Raw genomic sequence first — 22194 nt, 5'->3', positions numbered from 1 at the left:
CTTCTTAGTTGGGATTCAGGAATCTGTGTTTTAACAACTCCACCAGGTGATTCTCATCATGAGAGAAGGTTGGGAAACACTGCTCTAATTCATCAGGTATGTAGAAACCACAGGTTGGCCTTAATTTGTGAACTTTTATTGCACTGAAAACTTTTAAGTCTTTTTAAATTTATGTGTATGTGTGTGTGTGTGTGTTTAACATATTTTATTGATTTTTTACAGAGAGGAAGGGAGAGGGATAGAGAGTTACAAACATTGATGAGAGAGAGTCATCGATCAGCTGCCTCCTGCATGCCCCCTACTGGGGATGTGCCTGCAACCAAGGTATATGCCCTTGACCGGAATCAAACCTGCGACCTTGCAGTCCACAGGCCAACGCTCTATCCACTGAGCCAAACCAGTTAGGGCTTATGTGTTGTTGTTTTTACCGATGCTTGTGTCATTTTAATTATAAATATTATCTAATGCTGAGAGGCTATTCAGCACCAATAATTAAAATTGAGAGAAATTGAGTTGATCCTTTAATATCATGGAGAATATTGGTGATAGTGCCAATTTAATTTCTTGCTTTATTGCTTATTATGAGTTATATATGAGAAATATGTGGGTAATATTATCAATATGAAAGTCCTCTTTTGACTAACTAAATATTATATAATTTTATCAATGTATGTGAGGCAAAAGATGGGTTTCATCATAAAATATGTAAGTAAAATATTTCCATGAACCATAACATGCTGGACATTTGAATTAAATGTTGGTGTCTCCAATTAGCTTTTAACAAACATTTTTACTTCAGTTATCCAAAAGAACAGATGTTGTTGTAATGCTTTGAAAACCAATTTTACTAGCAACAAAATTAATGCTTCTCTAAAATCCTGGGGACCTTCAGGGGGCAGGGGGTCACTTCATAAGTTACATAAATGTGTAACCACTATGCTGGAGCCCTGCAACTATTATACTATTGACAACCATAATTGAAAAAAATAATTTTTAAGTGAGATAAAATCCAGGGGCCAATAATTCACATTATTTTATAAATACATATTTCTTAATATTCAAAGAAAATCTCATAATGTTTTATTTCTTAAAACCAAAGGCCATTAGAATTCCAGGATAAAACAGATAGCAGACTGAGTCACAAAGCATTTGGAGATCCCTCCCCAGCATTCTGACCTGTTGTCGGTGACGTCATAATGTCCTGGCTAGTTACAGGACCTGCGGGCACCTGGAAGGAAGCTCCGAGAGACACAGGACATTGGCTATCAATCACAGCGTCCCAATGAATTTCATATTGTTTATTTGTTTATCTGGGGTTTATTCCTCAGAGATTAGTACCTTGACTCCCAGTAATGTAGGTGGGTAAGCCTTGGAAGCTTTCACAGACATTATCCTAGAAAATTGATGTTTGGCAATTTTATTGTTGGAAATATGGTACAGTTTAGAAGTTAAGTCTCTGCCTCCAATCACTTGTGGGAAAAAAATGGAAGTCCTTCAAAGAAATTAATGTATTTCTGATCTATGGTGTGCCATACTTTTTTTCAGAGGTTTATATGGAACCTCTAGTTGATGAAGTACATAAAGAAGAAATTAGGCATGACATCCCTCATGATAAAAATGACCATCATTTTAAAGAGGAAAAAAACTGTAAGTGTTTATAGTAATACATATATAAGAACTAATTATATTGGTTTGACTTAACTTTTTAAAAAACTATAATCACATTATTTTCTACTTCTTAAATTTACCATATAGACATTTCAGTGTGTAAAATGAATTTTTTTTTTCATTTCTGCGACTTCTTCCTGAGATGTTACGAAGTTTAATGAGGTTACCTCGGTAATTGTCTATAATTAACATGGGCTCCATTGTAGCATTATGGTTACTTATTCACATGAGTAACAACTAACTTAATTCTATGGTGAGATAACCAGAATTTCTTTGGAGTTGTGCATGAGCTTCTTAGGGCTTCTAAAACAAAATCACACAAACTAGGTAGCTCAAAGCAACAGAAATACATCCTCTCACAATTCCAGAGGCCAGAAATTGAAAATCAGATTTTGACTCTACCACACTCTCCCCAAAATCTTTAGGGGGGCAGGTCTCTCCTGGCCTCTTTTAGCTTCTGATAGCCCCAGGCATTCCTTGGCTTGTAGTAGCAGAACTCAATCTCTGACTCATTTTCACGAGGCATCCTTCCTCTGTTTCTGTGTCCAAATTTTCCTCTTCTCATAAGAATACCATTTACAGCTGAAACCGGTTTGGCTCAGTGGATAGAGCGATGGCCTGCGGACTGAAGGGTTCAATTCCGGTCAAGGGCATGTACCTTGGTTGCAGGCACATCCCTAGTGGGGGGTGTGCAGGAGGCAGCTCATGGATGTTTCTCTCTCATTGATGTTTCTAACTCTCTATCCTTCTCCCTTCCTCTCTGTAAAAAGAATCAATAAAATATGTGTTGGGGTTTTTTTGTTTTTTGTTTTTTGTTTTTAAAGAATACTATTTACATTGGATTAAGAGCTCACCCTATTCCAGTGTGACTTCATCGTAACTAAATCTGTAATGACCCTATTTCCAAATTAGGTAATATTCGAGGTTCTGGGGGCTTAGGACCTCAACATTTTTGGGGGGGGTTGGGGGAGTGGCAAAATTCAACCCATAGAGGATGACTTTAAAGTGTGTGGAAGGCCCATTAAACTTTATTCACCATTCCTCATATGGCTTTCTCTCCAGGTCTTTATAACGTCCACCGTTCTAAAAAGTGAGAAGTTCCTAGGAAACTCTTGTTAAAAATTATTTTACATTAAGATTAAATCTAGTTATTCTGGGTTCTTTATTAGTATTAATAAAAAAAATACATATACAATGAAGTACTTTGAGAACTATAATCCCTACCTTGTACTTCTATTTTTTCTTTGAGGAATTATTATCCCTCTTTCAAATGTAAGAACAGAACAAAACACACACAACAAAACAAAAGCTGCCTCTGCTGAGCCCCACAGGGTGCAGACCCTCCTTTTCAGGCTGTACCTCTGCTTGAATTAACCAAAGACAAACAACTCAAGAGCCTGATGATTACTTTGAGTAAAGGAAAAAGTCTTTCTTACACACACACACCTTTACATAAAGTGTAAATGGGATTGTGGCGAAGAACTGCCTTATGACTGACTCTTCTCATTTAGTAGCTTTGGAGCTCTCTATCCTCTATCTTACAAAGAATTAAATGATGGGCAGTTTCTCCCATGTATGCTCTTCTCAGACACTCTTGGGTATCTCTCTTTTTGGATAGATACCAAGTACTGGGATTGCTGAATAAATGGTAAACCCTTTAAAATATTGATAAATACCACCAAATTGCCTTCAATTAGGACCTTCCAAATTGTATCCCCCAAGAATGCTCCCTAATCTCACAATAAATAGTGTTAATCATATTTTGTGAATACATGAGAAACTTTATTAGTATTTTTAATTTGCATCCTGATTACTTGTGAAGTTGAGTATTTTTCTCTGTATTTATCAGGCATTTAATTTCTACTTCTGTGATTTTTCTGTTTTTATCATTAGCCCATTTTTCTATTAGATTATATTTTTACTTATTTATAGGAGATATTTTTATATTTAGTATATTAACCATTTCTCTAAAGTAAAAGTAACTAGTATTTTCTTCCAGGCTATGGTTTATCTTTAAACTTATTTAGGTATATTAATCAAAGAGAAAAATTTAAACTTTATAAAATAAATTTTAAATTCCTTTATAATTTCTGCATTGTGCATCTTGTTTAGATGGACCTTATCCAATAGGTGTTAAAATATTTTTCTAGTTTTCTTAAGTTTCATATTTTTGTTTTTTACTCTTGGGTCTTAAATTCAGTTATTTTTTTTAAATATATTTTTTATTGATTTTTTACAGAGAGGAAGGGAGAGAGACAGAAAGCTAGAAACGTCGATGAGAGAGAAACATCGACCAGCCGCCTCTTGCACACCCCCTACCGGGGATGTGCCCGCAACCAATGTACATGCCCTTGACCGGAATCGAACCCGGGACCTTTCAGTCTGCAGACCGACGCTCTACCACTGAGCCAAACCGGCTTTGGCAGTTATTTTTATATATGACATAAACTAGGCATAAAACTTTATGTTTCAAGGGGAATTGCCAAATGTCTACTCATGTAACAATTGCCAAATGTCTACTCATGTAACACCAATTCCCTACTCATGTAAAACTCACATTTAATATAATCTAAATTCTCATTGAAATTTAGTTATTCCCTTTTTGTTTTTCTGATCTGTCACTGCAGAAATGCCACATTATTTTTTGTTATTGTCATTAATCTTGACCTGAGGATATATTCTTTCCATTGATTTTTATTGTTTTAGAGAGAGTGGAAGGGAGAGAGACAGAGAGAGAAATACCAATGTGAGAAAGACACATCTATTGGTTGCCTCCCACACACACACACTCTCTAACCAGGCCTGGATCGAGCCTGCAACCATATGTGCCTTTGACCAGAATTGAACCCTTGATTCTTCCGTCCATGGGGCCAATACTCTAACCACTGAGCAAAGCTAGCTAGGACAAATACCACTTTATTTTAATTTGTACACTTTTATAACTCATAACATGAATGTTGGGCTGCAATTTCCTTGTGGTCTCCATAGATCTAGAAACTTCTAAAAATTTACATTAATAGCGCTGGTGTGTGTGTGTGTGTGTGTGTGTGTGTGTGTGTGTGTGTGTGTGTGTGTTCTGGGGGGAATAGATATATACATATGTATTGAATATGTATACATTCATATGTATAAAATTTTCTGTCATTCCATGGTATTTTGGAAAGAGAGGACATGTATATATGTTTATCAGCCATCTTTATCCAATTTATTTGACTTTGGTTGGGTGGATATGTCTACTTGTTTTGCATTATAACCAATTCCACTTACAATAATGAAGAGCAGGATCCTTTCTGTGCGTATGCCAATGTGAAAGTATGTAGGCGACCTTGATTATTATTGAACTATATGCTTTTTTGTGTGTGTGTGTACACATTTAGTTTTATTGTAACAAACCAACTTGTACACTTTTAACATTTAACATTGAGCATCGTCTTTTCTTTCCAATGAAACAAAAAAGAAAATTTAAAAATAAACAGGAACAAAATTACAATAGAGAAATGGCAATTCTGAATAAGAATCTACAGGTTTTGCTGATTCTCCTGAGTGTCAGGGCTCAAGTCATCATTAGGAGAGAATTTTATTTTAAAAATGTCATCATCATCATCATCATCATCATCATCATCATCATTATCTTCTCCTTCCCCTTCTTCATCATCCATGTCAGGAACCAAGTAGTACTGTAAAGGATTTGGCCAAATGTCATCTTTGATGACTTCTCCTAACTCATCGGCACCTGCAGCAGAATGGTCAGTAGCCCAGGTAAAGAAGCTCTCCTGTTCCTCAGGCTGTCTCTTCCTGCTGGCTTTATTCTGTGTTTGACTTGAACGTTTCGTCAAATCCTTTCCAGATTTCCATTTGATTTCAGTGGACTTTGAAGATGGATCACCACTCTCGTTCAGAGAGTTGGAGAGAACTTTTATTTTCGAAGTAAAGATTTTCATCACAATAAAATCCTATTCTGTAACCTGATTTAATATCTTCAAATTCTGTCACTTCAACTCTTGTCAGATATTGCAGCACCTCTTCCCCCTCTTCCCCAAGCAGTGCAGACACTTGTGGGTGGTTGACAAATGTTGTTACCCAAAAATGTGAGATTTGAGTGCTCAATTCTGACATATTCTGAAAAAAATGGTTGACAGAATTTGTTATATTTCTGTTCTACTTTGAAAATCTCCTCACTGGCTTGCTATGAAGTCTGTCTATTTCATTTTCATCAATATATTCAACAGCTTCTTGTTGTTCTTTTTCTCCCTTCGGGGGAGGGGGTCAGGGGGGATCGGCTTCTTCTCCTCCTCCGGCTTGGGGGCTGGAGCCAGTTTCAGTTTCTTTTGTGATGGGAACAAGGGCTGGTGTTTGGGGGCCATGCTGTGAGGCAAGTCCAAGGAGGCGATCTCTGGGAAGTGGCCGAGCTGGAACTATATGCTTTTTAAGCAAAACTGCTTCACAGTCAAACAGGAGATTCAGGGGCAAATGAGTGTTTCTTACTTGGCATTTTCCTCCCTGTCTAAAAAATATTTATTTTCATTGATTTGAGAGAGAGAGAGAGAGAAAGAGAGAGAGAGAGAGAGAGAGAGAGAGAGAGAGAGATTAATAAGTAGCTTTCTATATATGCCCCAATTGGGAATCCAACCCGGGTACCAATATCTTTTTCCATCCTTTCTTGCAACCTGGGTATGTGCCCTGATCAGGAATTGAACCAGCGTCCCTTCAGTACATGGGACAATGCTCAACCAACCAGCCAGGCCTTACTTGACTTTTTGATAATGTCATTGCAGTGATAATATTACACATCTACAAATCTACTTTGGTACCTATTATTCACTTACTAGTAAATATGTTTTTCCATAAATTCTCCAATAATTCCTTCTCAGAAAATGTCATTTAGCAAAAGGATATTAATTTGGCTTTTTTCCCCCATGGATTTTATTTTTGCCCTTTGTCCACTTCCTTATTTTGTAGATGAAGAATGTCCCAAATACTTATTATTCTTTTTAAAAATATATATATTTTATTGACTTTTTACAGAGAGAAAGAGAGAGGGATAGAGAGTTAGAAACATCGATGAGCGAGAATCATCAATCAGCTGCCTCTTGCACACCCCCTAATGGGGATGTGCCCGCAACCAAGTTACATGCCCTTGACTGGAATCGAACCCGGGACCTTTCAGTCCGCAGGCTGACGCTCTATCCATTGAGCCAAACCAGTTTGGGCTATTTTTTTTTTTTTACTAGTCACTGCATATGTTCTTTAAAAAATCAGATGACGAAAAATATAAAGAACCAAAAAGTCTAAACTTAGCTGATGGCTGAAAACCTTTGTCTTATGCTTCTAGATGTGTTCACAACCCAAACTCCAAGTGGCTCCCAGTCTGAAATATCGGTAAAAGCAACAACTAATGTGGATTTTTCTCTAAAAAACTGTAAGTATTGAAAGGTACCAGTGCAAATACAAATATCCCTTAAAACAGTATTTCAAACAGCATTAGAGTGTTGGGTAAGAAAAAGATCTTAATGGCACTAATGGCAGAAGTCTTCATTCCTAAATAAGGAGACTCATGTCTGTTGCACTGAGAAAGTCTGAAGGCAGGGAGGTGCTTACATTTCTTAGACTCCTACTTTGGGTTTGCATGGAAATAAAAATTAAATAACTAAATTTAGGACTAGAAAATTGTATTTCTTTCGTAGGCCCACATTTTTACTCCTTTCTGCTTTATACCTTCAGCTTCCATCATTGTTTCCTTTTGCACCTTTCCACCAAGTGTAACTATTTGATGATGACTTTGGAGGCCATTAAGTCTCCAAATACATATAACACATCTATTACCCAGGCATGTGACAGCTCCTATCTATGAAACACATAAGCACAAAACAGAATTACAAGGAAAAGAGGATGGAAGTCCATAGGGAAGACAGGGCATTTCTGGCAATGGCATTTCAACATTGGTAAATGACAGGCTCAGTAAGCCTAATTATTAAATAAAGCCACATGGCAATACTGGAATATTTTGAGCAGTTTCAAACCTTGGGACATAACCAAGACGGGGACATTTCAAGGGCATTCACTAATGAGACAGCTGATGCGTGGGAATTTTGCTCGTACAAGTAAACAAGCTCTTGAGTTCTTTTGGGTCAAGACACAGAATAGAGAGGCTGTTGAAGAAAACAGACCACGTACCTCTGATTCCCTTAGGAGATGGTTTATTGAGGACCCAGGGAAGCGGTTCCAAAACCCTAACTTCCATTCCCACAATTCAGGTCCCCAAAGGACTGTCAGAGAAAGTTGGGTTGGGACCAGTTGTTGCCATTTAAGCATTGAAGTGGGGCTCTGACAGAGGGAGACAGACTGACATGGACAGGACGCTCCAGAGGAGCAAGCCCCCTCCCCCTTGAGGTTAAATCTCCAGAATTATGTTGAATAATGATTCTGCTAGTCCGAAAAGTCCGAGGGCAAGTAGCTGAAGCAGCCCAGACACTTCTCCAGAACAGAGGAAGGGGGTTGCCGAGAAGAGTTTAAGGATTTCTGGCCACTTGTTCTAGTCCTGCCTGAATCAGTGTCAACTCAGGTACCAATATCTTTTTCCATCCTTTCTTGCAACCAAGATTCCTGTAATGGTGCTGTGTGTAGGCTCAGTCTGAATTCCTTCTGTGTCTGTAGAACTCCCCTGGTAGGGGGACTGCCCATACTGCTCACGGAACTTGATTGACTCCTGTATTAAGCAAAGTTAACTGAAATTTCAGGCCAACTTCATGGGGGAAAGTATGGTCCTCCAGTCACAATGGTCCCCAAATACACTCCTTTAAAAAATAAAAATTAAAAAAAAAAAATATATATATATATATATATATATATATATATATATATATATATATATACACACACACACACACACACACACACACCATATATATATATATATAATTGATTTTTTTACAGAGAGGAAGGGAGAGGAATAGAGAGCTAGAAACATCGATGAGAGAGAAACATCGACCAGCTGCCTCCTGCACACCCCCTACTGGGGATGTGCCTGCAACCAAGGTACTTGCCCTTGACTGGAATCGAACCTGGGACCTTTTAGTCCACAGACTGATGCTCTATCCACTGAGCCAAAACCAGTTTCGGCCCCAAATACTGACGACCTATCTCCAGATGGACACATGATCGCCTGAGATATGATCCCACTAAATCAGGCCTGAAAACCCTTGATTTGTAACCCCAAATCTTTATATCCCAAGTTCTGTCTTGAGTAGTAAACACACAGATGTTTCCAATTTACAAGGAAACCGATGCTGCCTCCCTTTACCAAACTGCCCTGGGCGGACGGAGTCACTGCAAGGCATGGGCGGAACCATATGAGACTGTGTCTGACCCAGTAGCCCTTCCTGACCTCTGGTTGGGGACGGACCCCAGCTTGCCCTCTCTTACAAAGCGATAGGCATATGAATCCCACCTCAGGCAACACCTTCCCTTTTTCTTCCCCTGCTTTGAGTTACCTCAAAAAATTGTCAGCATCTTTTGGGGATTTTTTTTCCCTCTCTGTCCTTTTCTTTGCTCCACTTTTTAGCTTAAAAAAATATGCCTAATCACAGATGTGGAGTTAATATTTTAATATGCTGATAACCCACTTACCGTATCTTTTTTCCTAGATAAAATCAATGAGACATCTGGAGAACTCGTTGAAGAACCCCCGTTTAAAAAAATTCCAAGTACTAAAGTTACTATGCTGTATCATACCTGGAGCATATCATTATATGAGTAAAAATTTAAGTTTCACTAGTCTGAGTATTTCATAAAATAATAACATGCTTAAAGAACTTTTACTGCTACAGTTCAAAGGCACTCTAAAATCTTTTTTTTTTAATGTTTTTATTGGTTTTAGAGATGAGGAGGAGGAGGAAGAAAAGGGGGGCGGAGAGAGAGACAGAGAGAAAGAGAGAGGGAGAGAGAGAGAGAGAGAGAGAGAGAGAGAGAGAGAGAGAGAGAGAGAGATTGATTGGTTGCCTTTCACAGGCACCCAACGTGCCCTGACCAGGAATCAGGATGACGCTCAGCTAGCTGAGCCACACCCTCTATGGTGCTAAAATATTTTAAACCATGAAAATCTAAGGGTCAATTTTCAGATGCATTTGACAAGGGGTATGAAATGAGCTCTTTTTAGAATATAATTTTATTTTAATAAAATGTATTAAATTTATATTTATGCATATATTTATGTTGAATGTATATTTAACATAAACACATAATTAATATATATTTCACATAAATATATAAATATGTATAAATGTTTAATATATTTTGATATAATATTTTTTAATCCCCACCCAAGGATATTTTCCCATTGATTTTTAGAGAGAGTGGAAGAGAGAGGGAAAGACAGAGAAATATCGATGTGAGAGAAACGCTTCCATTGGTTGCCTCTTGCACATGCCCTGACCGGGGCCTGGGCCAGGGAGGAGTCTGCAACCAAGGTACATGCTCTTGACCAAATTCGAACCCAGGACTCTGGTCCACAGACTGATGCTCTATCCACTGAGCCATTTTGGCTAGGGTTTAATATACCTTTTAATAATTAAATAAAAGTCTCTACCTGTTCGAGGAATAAACTTTTCTCTGCATAGAAGCAATGATTAGTGTTTCCTAAGATTATTTGAGGAGGTAGGGCTATGAGTAAGAGGCTGCAAAATAAAAAATAATCACTTTACTTTCCTGCCAAGAATATTGTCCCTTATAAAATAGTTATGAAACCATAACCCAGGAAGTCTTGAGTGAGTGGTCTCATTGAAGACAATGGACCTGTTGAACTATTTTCTCCAGTCCATGCAATATAAGTATGTTACTAATATGATTACCCTAAATTCATTTGCATCTTTCACACCACTAGACATAAAAACCTTTATTCAGCTTTTGATATGTTTAAAAATAGAAATCTGATCATGCTGGTATTTTCCTTTTTCAATATCTTTAGTCATTTGCACTAAAGTTTTAGTTTGCTAAAAGTAAATGAAGAAGAAAATACTAAAGAACCATCTAGAAAAAATATTCAAAATGTTAAAGTTGCAGCACTGTAGGCATGCCTAGAGCATATCACCATATGAGTAAAAATTTAAGTTTCACTACTTAAATTTGGGGTCACATTCTAATCTCTAACCGAGCAGTCAAGTCTGACGTGACCTGAACATTAAAGAACGTTTCAGTCTCTTCCCTGGTCATACGCCCCATCCACGTCCTTCATTCCAGACTTCCCGGAGCTCCAGGAGCTTGCCCAGCCTGCCATGGTTCTGAGTCTGCTCGCAGTGGAATGACCTCCCTCTGAACTGGTTTGCCTGGCAATGTCTATCCCTCTGTGCCTGTATTAAAGCACCATCTCCCCACTGGAGGTTTCCAGCTTTTGCAAGTTGATTTTGGCCCCTCCATGAATACAACCTGTGCATTTCCTTCACCGCCCTCCTTATCCTACAACATCATTAGCAGCGATTCCTGTCTGCTTTTGAAATCGAGTGTGTTCCTTAAGCACATACCATTTCTGTCACTTTAGTGCTAACTACAGGTCTTGTACATGGTAGGAGCTCAAGGGGGTAACTATTAAATGACTAAACTTAACAAGCGAATGAATGAATGTTCTGGCACAAATGTACTAAAGCCGAATTACCTTATTTTGTCATCCTGTTCTATCTTGTTTTTTAAACAGAAACAACCGAGGCTCCAAATGAGTCTGCATTTTGGACAATGTTAGGTAAAGGTAAGCTCATGGTAGTTAGGTAACATTTTCCAATGCTAAAAATGAATGTCAACATTTTGCTGCCATCATCACGTGTAAGTGCAGAACACATCCAGAAGGCTGGTCAAGTGTTCTGCTTTTTCCAATTCACCTCCCAAAAGTTTCATGCTCCTACAAATGTTGCAATCAATTTTTTTAAGATTAAAAATTCTAAATAAGGCTCTTGCCCAATATAGTCACTCTTTGAGTTTAGGAGCAGCATGCACACAAGTATGTGGAGATGTATGAATAAATGCAAAGTACATATCAAAATATATGTGTGCATAAAATTAATGTATACATCATAAATATTTAAGCATGTATTATAAACATAATGCACATATCCTACATGTATTGCATGTTTACCATAGAAGCACACATGTATAAATGTAATATCACACACATATATGCATGCAATAGAAATGTAAGACATATTGCCATATTCAGTTGATCTTCCATATTTGCATATTCCGTATTTGAGAATTTACCTACATGTAAGATGTATGTGTAACCCCCGAATCAATGCAAGAGCACTTTTCTAGTCATGTGCAGACAGGCTCAGAGCAGAAAAAAAAAATTTTTTTTTAAGATATTTTATTGATTTTTTACAGAGAGGAAGAGAGAGGGATAGAGACTTAGAAACATCCATGAGAGAGAATCATCGATCAGCTGCCTCTTGCACACCCGCTACTGGGGATGTGCTGGCAACCAAGGTACATGCCCTTGACCAGAATCGAACCCGTGGCCTTTCAGTCCGCAGGCTGATGCTCTATCCACTGAGCCAAACCAGTTTTGGCCTGCCAAACATTTTAATTGTCCATTGCTCATATTCCTAGCTGAGGTGGAAGAAGGCAGCATCCTGCCTTCTTTTTTTAGCGCTCATACTGTAAACACGTGCCATTTTTGTGGTCTATTTGATGCTACATGTATTTTGTGTTTTCTGTGGGTGATTATGCTATTTAAAATGGCCCCCAAGTACAGCATTCAAATGCTGGTGGAGAAAAGCCTTATGGAGAAAATGTGTGTTAGGTAAGTAAGCTTTGCTTAGTGGCAGTTATAGAGCTGCTGGCTGTGAGTTCAATGTAATGAATCAGCCATCTATACTAAAACAGTGTCTTTAAACATAAACGCACACAACACAGGGCCTTGCATTGATTGGTTGATGGAAATGTTGTGACCTCGCGGGATCCTAACCCCGTATTTCCTCTATATGATAAAAATAACTAGCATGAATAAATGAGAATAAACTGTTATAATATACCACATGCATACAATGTTAATAAGTGAATGCTGTTTCCCAAAACACCAATTTATTGTTTTAACAGTTCTGAATGAAACACTGCCGGAGGAAGAAGCGAGAGATCAATTATTTAAGGCAATTCCAGGTAAGAACAAAATACTGCCATGAAATGAATGCATACATGCCAGCACACGTTTTAGTGCCTGTGTGGTGAGGCTGTTTTCTGGTCAGGTGAGGTCAGAGGGGAGTGTGGGGGCTAACATTGTAGCAGGGCAGACATTCCTGTTTTAGGAAAGTTGTGATTTCAAGCGTGATCTCCAGTTCCAGTACTGCACACGGCTATTTATGTCTGTCTTCCTGTTTTGTAATTTCTATTCCTGAGCCAGATAAACCTAATGGAGGAGTAGGTAAGTGAATAAAGAATAGAATGCAGTTTGCTTTTGTAATGAACAGACTCTGTTTTTAGAGTGATTTTAGGCTTACAGGAAAAGTGAGCAGAAATTATAGAGATTTCTTATATACTCCATTGCTCAGTTTTTCTGCTTATTAACACTTTGTGTTGGTGTGGCACCGTTTTTATAATTTATGAGCCAATCTGGATGCATTATTAACTAAAGCCCATAATTAGTTACAACCGGGCCCACTCTTTGTGTTCTGTATCTATGGGTTTTAACGAATGCAGATGTCACATGTCCACATTACAGTACCATAAAGGATAGTTTCCTTGCCCTAAAAATCCCCTGTGCTCCATCTGTCCACCTCTCCCTCGCCCAGCTCCTGACAACCACAGATATTTTCATTGTCTCTACTTTTGTCTTTTTCAGAATGTAGTATGTTATAAATTAAGCAGGTAGTCTTTTTAGACTGGCTTCTTTCGCTTAGCAATATGCACATAAGTTTCTTCCATAGGTTTCTGTGGCTTGATAGTTCATGTCTTTCCATCACTGAATAATATTCCATCGTATGGATGTCCCAGTTTGCTCATCCAATCACCTACTAAAGGACATCTCAATGGCTCCCAAGTTTTGTCAACAATGAATAAATCTATAAACATTCAGGTGTAGGTTTTTGTGTGCACATAAATTTTCAATTCATTTGAGTGACCAACGATTGATTGCCTTTGTTGATTGTATGGTAAGACCATGCTCAGCGTTGTAAGAAACTACCAAACTGTCTTCCAAAGTGGCTACACCATGTTGCATTCTCACCAGCAATGAATGAGAGAATTCCAGCTGCTAAATGCAGTAACTTTCATTGATGGATTAATTATATTTATATTAGTACAGTAACTCTGGATTTGAATGGGAAAATTCATGGCAAGGCAATGTATTAATGTCCTCAAACATCTGTCTTGAAAATAAAGTATTAAAAAGAAATTGCAGCCGAAACCGGTTTGGCTCAGTGGTAGAGCGTCGGTCTGCGGACTGAAAGGTCCCAGGTTCGATTCCGGTCAAGGCCATGTACATTGGTTGCGGGCACATCCCCGGTAGGGGGTGTACAAGAGGCAGCTGGTCGATGTTTCTCTCTCATCGATGTTTCTAGCTCTCTATCTCTCTCCCTTCCTCTCTGTAAAAAATCAATAAAATATATTAAAAAAAAAAAGAAATTGCATCTGGTTCTCTATCTTAGGCGTGTCATACAGCTCTGCCCTGGATTATGTGACAGTACAGCCTCTTGCTTTCAGAGCTTCAAGGAAAGGGAGTGAGGCATCTTTGTTCAGAAGAGCTAGATGTAGGAATGACCAATGCTGGTCCACTTGAGAAATATTGTCTTTTCAAGTAATTAAATTAATTGAGCATAATTGATTTTTTTAATCACATACTGAGTACATACTACATGCCAGTGCTTCACAGACATTATTATGTCAGTCCTCACAGCAACTCTGTGAAGTTGAAATTATCTCCATTTTACAGATAAGAAAACTGAGGCCTGGAGAGAAAAATTCTGTTCAAACTTGTAACTGGAGTTTGCATAATCTCCAGTGGTCAGAAATTCTAAGTCCTCCTCTAGTTTGGACCATCACCTTGACAAACAAAATGTATTATACTATAAACACACACACCTCTTTACAGAAGCCCTTTTAAAGGAGTAGCAAAGCAATGCAGGAGCCTGGTTCATTTTAACATTTGTTTGATTATTCCCGGAGTAATCTGCCTGAAAGTCAAGATATCAGTCTTTGACAATTGTACACTGTTCACTCCGTTCTGACAATTATAATTTTTTTTTTTAATTAGAGAATATAGACATGGGAGCTTGTCATTGCTTATTACCAAAACACCGTTATTTGGAAAACAATGAAAGCCTTTGAAACTTTTGGAAAGATGTTGGGGTAAAGGGGAGAAATACCAACATGGTCATGTAAAGTCATCATTACGTAAATTAAGTATATAAATATTAAATCAGACATATTTTAAAAATTAAAATTTGACTGCAAAGATATATTTTTATTAATAGATTTAGTAGAAAGACCTGACATATCTGAATCTGGACATATCTTTATTATAGAACTTATTTTAGAAAGTTAAGTAAGTTTCCATTTCTTTTTTTTATGTCAAGTACACTAGGTTTGAGCTCAGTAATAAAAGGGCAAATTCAGTTCTTAAGCCTCATGGAGACAGCATCCTTTTAGCTGAAAAGAAAAATCGATGCATGTCCCAATAGGAGAAGTGCATCTTCCTCTTTCGAAGGATGTGTGTAAATTCATATGGTTAGCAGTAATCTCTTCTGAGTTGTGAACTGGTTTTTACTAGTCAGAGAGGAAGTCTGCTACATACACATTTTAATATCAGTAACCTGGGTTTGAAACCAGATTTTGCCACTTACCAGCTCCGTGCCAGGGCAAATTCAGACACGCTGGGGTCCTGTGAAAGGGAGCTGAGGACAGCTTCTCAGGACGCTGGGAGGGTTACACGGGAAAAGTTAAGAGTCTGGGCCACCATAGCCGCCTCCTTGCGTTGCCTGAGGGCAGGAGAGTGGTTGTGCCTGCTTCCCGAGGGTGGAAGGCCTGCAGTGGCTTTCTTTGTAATCCTTACCCTTCAGGACACAAGGACCCTTTTCACTGCATTTTCTTTCTTCTCAGACTCTGATTTGAATGGTACTACGAGTGAAGACACAGGCGTAAAAGCACAGGATAACAAGTTAAAATTAATGCTGGGCATCTCACTGTTGACCCTCCTCCTTTTCACCATCCTCCTGGCGTCCTCCAGTGCCTTGCTGTTCAAGCTGAAGACCACGTAAGCCCACAGCCCTCCGGAGGGTCTGTGACATGCGCGAAGTGACGCTCCCAGCCGCCTCGCCAGCAGACGGTCAGGAGATGGGACTCCCAAATGTGTGCGGACGGGGTTCAGTTGGCCACATTTCCCTGGCTCAGAAAGAAGCATGGGCTGTCTGTGAGGGAAGGCCCTCTTTAAACATGTCCCCAATATTTTAAAATAATCCTCCAGAAATGGAAACCACCCTCATCAACTGGGAAGGACAGAGAGCGCCTGGCTAGGCATCCTTTGATGAAAGCCTTGGAACAAAAGGGCCACGGCTCTGTTCTAACTGGCTCACCTGCTTAGGGTCTAGCAGTTTCCACTCATTTGCATAGCGTGCTACCAAGTCAGTGACAGAATGGACAGAATCCATACACTGTTTTAAAGTTTGTGATACTGTTGTTGTTTTTTGTTTTTTGTTTTTATGTCCAATCCACATAATGCAGATTTATTAATGAGGGAATATATGACTTATCAAATTGACAGGTTAGATGTTACTGGTAAAAGGTATGAGATGTAGCCAACCTAGCCAGGACGTATTGATCAATAAAGATCTTATATCTTTTGGGTCATTTTACTTAAAAATTAAATTATCCAAAGGAAATATTCAGAAATGTACTCTAAGGTTAATGTGCAAGAATATGTACATTGCAGTGTTGTTTTGAAAACTTAAAAGTTGGAAGCAACCTAAACGACCCAATTGACAACAATTAAATTATGATACGGCCTAATGAACAAAGTGTTTCACAGCCCTTACCCGGGTTTTAACACATCTTTAAATGTGGAACTTCATATAGTGTAACACCCCCCACCTCCATGCAAATGCCAAGTATGAATGACAAAATATTAAGTAAAGACATTTTTCTGTAAATTTTCCAAATATTCTACAAGTTCCCTTTTATCCTAAAAGTATTTTTTTTTATATATATATATTTTTTTGGACTGGAACTAGTTTTTTACTGCTTTGAGTTGCCCGGCAAACGTGCATCACTTAAAACCATCGCTGACGTGTGCTTTCTTTTTTCAGTTATAACAAGCAGCTGGAGCGTCAGTACCCCATCCAACCGGAGCTGGCCACGCTGTCCTACTTCCAGCCGGTGCAGGGCGTCTCGGACTCCTCCTTCTCTAGGAGCGCCGAGAGCAGCAACGTCTGGGCCCAGGAACCCACGTACTAAGAGCGCCGACAGCAGCACCGTCTGGGCCCAGGAACCCATGCAGCCTCGGGTGACTACATGCGCCAGACCTCCGAGGGAGGATATTCCCCCTGAGAGATGGAGAACTTTAGTTTTGTGTCATAAAAAGTATCTTTCTTTGTGAATCACACGGATGCCACGATTTAGAAACTCTGCTGAGACGCTCACCTGTTTCTGGCGTCTTCAAAGGAGGACGTGTTCAATAAAATTCTCTCGGCTATAAAAACGAATGGAAACAAATAAAAGGAAATAATTTAAAGTGTGGAAAACTCATCAAGTAAAAATAATCCTAGAAATTGACATGAAACATGTTCACTCTAGGCTGTTTCATTTTTAATCCTCATCCAAGGTATTGTTGTTGTTGTTGTTTGCTTGCTTGTTTTGTTTTAATTGATTTTTAGTGAGAGAGGAAGGGAGAGAGAGAGAGAGAGAGAGAGAGAGTGCGCGCATCAATGTGAGAGAGAAACATTGATTGGCTGCCTCCCTCCCACATATGCCCCAATCAGGGGATTGAATTTGCAACCTAGGAAGGATGTTTCAAATGAGCCACCCGGCCAGGGCAAGGCTGTTTAATATTTAAATGAGGACATGCATGCCTATTTACCTTACCTGAGGGCATTTTGAGGACTTTCAGGGCTATCACCATGACCTATGCCCCTCCCATCACCAAAGCAAAAAAATAAAAATAAAAATAAAAATAAAAATACACCTGTATGTTTTACTGGCAAAACAGTTGTGCCATATCAGGAGATGAAACTAAATTAATACAAAAGACTCCTAGCATTCTTGAACTGTTTACAAGTCATCAGGGCTGCTCCCCTGGGACAAACAATAAGAAAAAAAAGTTTTCCCTCCCAATTCTAAAGTATCCATAAACATTTGAGACAACAAGGTGTATCAGCGAAGAGAAAGGCAGGAGTCCAAGCATATAACTTGGACCTGAGTCTTTTAGACCTGAAGGGCCTGCCTTCTCTCTTCCCCCAGGGGTCCTGGCTCCTCGTACTCTGTAGCAGGGGTGGGGAACGCCCGGCTGCAGGCTGTTTAAGGCCTGAGAAACCATTGGGTCTGGCCCTGCCACAGCATTAGAGGTGAGTTAATTAAATGTTTGACCAACTATAGCGGGCTAATTTTTTAAGTTGATCATTTAGTTATAAATGATGTTATAAATACCCAAATGGCCGTTGGCGGAGAAAAAGGTTCCCCACCCCTGCTCTATTAGAAAAAAAGAAAAACATCTCAAAGGCTAATTTAGCTCATTAGTGACTTACGTGGCCCTGATTATCCCCAGGAGTGTTTCAGTTTGCAAAGAACACCAATGGGATGGGGGCATGTTTTCCCTTTTGTGGGTCAGTTTCCCCTGGAAGGATTCCAGGGCCCAGTGTCAGGTGGTATGTGTGGGTGTGTGTGGATTGAGAAGAGGAAGAGGATTTAGGACAGGTTTCATTGTCCTAAATCCTCGTCTACTGTATTGGAGGCACTCTGTATTTTACATCCCATTGACGCCTACTCCCCTATGTAAGGCAGGTTTCTTCTACAGCTCAACAAGCACCCAGCAGATCACATGTTAGAGAGGCGAAGCTAACATGTGCTTCCGAACGGAGGTTCTGTGATGCATGAAGGTTAACAGTCCAATTTCTAACAAAAGTCAGAGGAGGTTGTCAGGAGCACGGCAGGCCCTGCCTGCAGAAGGCAGGAGGTTCCTTAATTCGGGAGTTCTTTCAGCTGCTGGGGAGTTGTTTTCCCTCCATCCAGCTGAGGACAGACACGCACGTCACACACAGGTGCCACCTGGTCTACCATCATTGCTCACCTCCCATTTCCTCTCCTGACCACACCGCAGCCTCGCTATTGGCTGGGGAAGCTCCAAAGCTCCGCCTTTGAGTAGCCATGGGCTCTATGAGATGTTACCCTGCGGGACAAGAGGTGTGAGGGTAGGTGCCCACTTTGTCCTGATCTCTCTAAAAACACCCATAATTCTGAGCCAGTGGTGGTCGCCTTGACCAATAGTCCGTGCTACCCTCTGCGGGTTACTTTTGTCATTTTCCAATCTTCCGAAGGGAGAAATGCAGTGGGAACTGAGTGAGGCGAGCGGTTGCAGCTGCTTCCAGGTGCCGAAAGCCCTGCGGGGTCTGTGGGTGAGAGAGGGCCCTGGGAAGACTGTCGGGAGGGCGTGGGGAGGGTCACCACCAACCATAGCCATTTTTGGGAAATGCCAGGTCTTTTCTTCATTGAAAATAAATATAATAGTTATGTCTGCGTCATATAACTTGTCTCCAGTGCTCAAGTATTGTAGAGCGAGCAAGTTAATCATTGTAGCATTATTCTGGCTAAAATGGCTAGAAGAAATAATTATTTGTTTTTTAATTAGCTTGTCATCCCCCGAGGGCATGCTTACAGGGCCCACTGTGAAGTCTGGCCCAGGTACTGGGGTGGGGAGGGGCCTTGCTGGTCGCCAAGGCCTGCTCCCCACTTCGCTGGTGTGGAAGCCAGAGGGCCGTGCAGCCCAGGCGGGAGCGCGGAAGGGTGGTGCTCTCCTTGGGTCCCTGCTGATCTGCTCCGTAGCTAAGCCTGCATTTCCTGACCAGGTTATCTGGGCCCGGGGAGGACATAACCCCCCCTGGAGCCTGTCCGTGTCCCCCCCCATTCTGAAACACCCTCCTATTTCCTTTCTCTGATGCCCATAGCCTGCTCTTCCCTGGCCTTCAAATGGGGATTTCTGTTTCCCCTTCCTGAATACTTTAGGGCAGTGGTCAGCAAACTGCAGCTCACGGGCTACATGCGGCTCTCTGGCCCCTTGAGTGTGGCTCTTCCACAAAATACCACGGCCTGGGCGAGTCTATGTTGAAGAAATGGCGTTAGAAGAAGTTTAAGTTTAAAAAATTTGGCCCTCAAAAGAAATTTCAGTCGCTGTCCTGTTGATATTTGGCTCTGTTGACTAATGAGTTTGCCAACCACTGCTTTAGGGCAATTCCTAGAGCGGCTGTGGTGGGTCAGAGACAGACAAGGCTGGCCTTGAACTAGCAGCCAAGCTGATCCAGGGACCCCAGGAGTCTCCTCCCAGCCTCACCCCCAGGGTCTAGTTCTTGGTCCCTCCTTCCATCCTTCCAACTCAACCAAGAGTGTGTTCTGAGAGGCGCCCAGCAGTGAGGTGCCACGGGGGTTCTCAAGGTCATTTTTCGATGACCTTGGAGGGGAGGTCACACAGTTCCTGAGACCCAGGAGGGCCGCCCCGGGTGTTGGGAAGATGGTTGGGTGGGCGCCCTGCCCCAAAGCATCTCTTTGGATGCGAGGAGAGGGCGCTTCCCCCAGGAGCAGCTGAAAGCTCTGCTCAGAGGCCCGCTCTGAATGTGTGCAGGGGCGCAGGTGCGGGGGTCTGAGGTCTCCTCTAAGGACCAGAGTTTGCCAGCTCCTGGGAGCCAGTGCCCAGAAGGGTGCACAGCAGAGCTGGTGAGATGCGCGCGTGGTGTCCTGCGGGTTCTCCTCTCTCCCCCCGCACACATCCTGCGTGGCGGGGGGCTGTTTTTGGGGCTCCCTGTGCTCTGGAGGAAAGCGGGGCGGGACCAGGGTGGGCAGGAGTGATTGTAAATGTCAGGGAGCTGTTCCCAGTGCGGCTGGCCTGAGCGAAGATTCTGGGTGTTCCTTCCCAAGGCACAGTCAGCCCTCCAAATCCAGCTGCCAGAAGCTCACCTTTTTAACTTGTGAGATAGAGCGGAAGCATCACCGCTTTCCCCTCAGTCCCACCCCAAAGCACTGCTTACTCAGCCCTGCCTGCACCTCCGCAGCCAAATACCCCCGGCTTTTGCCAGAAAGCAATCCTGGCTGATTGTCCGGAGTTGACTTCCGTTTCCAGGTTTATTTAAGGAGAAATGAGAGCCAGACGTTTATGTTTGGGTCGGGATAATTGTCCCTGTGCCTGTGAGCCCCTTCTCCCTCCTCCGTCAAAATGCCACACACCTTGTCACACGCTCTGTTCCGGATGGATTTCAGGGGAGCTCGGGTCTTAGGAGAAAACGAAGGATAAATTAAAAGGCTGTCAGGCCAGGAGAAAGCTCATTGTGTAAAGAAGAAGCACGTGTGTGTTATCCAAACATGTAAGTTATCTAAAGTAAACTCAGAGCTTTAGAAAGCAAAATTTGGACCTCATCTCCTATCTGAAATATCTTGTTTGGGAGAAGGGGAAAGTGTGTAAATTATCCCATTATTGATATGGGAAGGCTTGTCTTGGAAAGAGGGGAGAGGTGGAAAGGAAGGAGCCCTTTCTACCCCTGGCATTCAGTTCGTTTGTTGTGTGTTTTTTTAAATATATATTTTTATTAATTTCAGAGAGGAATGGTGAGGGAGAGAGAGAGAAACATCAATGATAGAATCCTTGATCAGCTGCCTCCTGCAGGCCTCCTACTGGGAATCAAACCCACAACCCAGGCATGTGCCCTGACCAGGAATCAAACCATAACCTCCTGGCTCATAGGTTGAGCCACACTGGCTGAGCTAGAGTTTAGTTTTACTTGTTGATTTTTTAACGTTTGTTAGTAGGGGTATGTGTTTTGTTTTATTTTGTGTTTGAGACATTCTATAGAACACTGGGAACCTTAGAATGTTGGGACAACTAAATTAAGAAAAGACTACTGCTTTAAATAATAGGTCTGTGTAAGAGGCACTCAGCAGTTTGAATTGTTTCCAAATTGTCAGTGTTTGGTAAATAAAAAGGTGACTAGTGTATAGCTAACCTATGTCACATTTGACACAGTTTAATAATTATGTATAAGCCTGACCTGTCCCACTGCTGTACAGTGATAAGACACAAGTGTGCTTTGATCAATCATGGGAATGAGCTAGACATTTGAAAGATTTTAACAGCAATGGTCATTGACTTTTCATTCTCCTTCTAAGAGCTGATTGCTTCCTGTGTTTAAAGCTGGGTTCGAAAGAGTTAAATGATAGAAAACCACTTGTTTAGGCTATCCTGGAGTCTGCATTTCATCTTGTGTGATTTTTTTAAAGAATATATCATAGTGATATTTTACAGAGAGGAAAGGGGAGGGATAGAGAGTTAGAAACATCTATGAGAGAGAAACACCGATTCAG

At 40.8% G+C, this 22194-nt stretch overlaps 2 protein-coding genes and 1 pseudogene across 3 annotated transcripts in view; 1 reads left to right on the top strand and 2 right to left on the bottom strand.

Moving 5' to 3' along the window:
* The window catches only part of IFT74 (intraflagellar transport 74), a 315492-nt gene that overhangs the window by 56675 nt on the left and 236623 nt on the right, over positions 1 to 22194 (bottom strand). The gene's annotated exons all lie outside the window — the stretch shown is intronic.
* On the top strand, positions 1431 to 17349 carry EQTN (equatorin). Its single transcript, XM_084897899.1, has 8 exons — positions 1431 to 1647; positions 7001 to 7087; positions 9312 to 9420; positions 10402 to 10430; positions 11354 to 11404; positions 12748 to 12807; positions 15742 to 15895; positions 16944 to 17349. Exons 1-8 carry the CDS (start codon positions 1554 to 1556, stop codon positions 17089 to 17091), a joined length of 732 nt encoding a protein of 243 aa, XP_084754025.1. The 5' UTR covers positions 1431 to 1553; the 3' UTR covers positions 17092 to 17349.
* LOC311630226 (protein SET-like) lies at positions 5187 to 6032 on the bottom strand (annotated as a pseudogene). Its single transcript has one exon. The product of its transcript is annotated as a protein SET-like (transcript).

Source organism: Pipistrellus hanaki (assembly GCF_964339955.1).
Source record: "Pipistrellus hanaki genome assembly, chromosome: 11".
Lineage (NCBI taxonomy): Eukaryota > Metazoa > Chordata > Mammalia > Chiroptera > Vespertilionidae > Pipistrellus > Pipistrellus hanaki.
The sequence above is the reverse complement of the archived record's forward strand: the minus strand, read 5'-3'. Positions and strand labels throughout refer to the sequence as shown.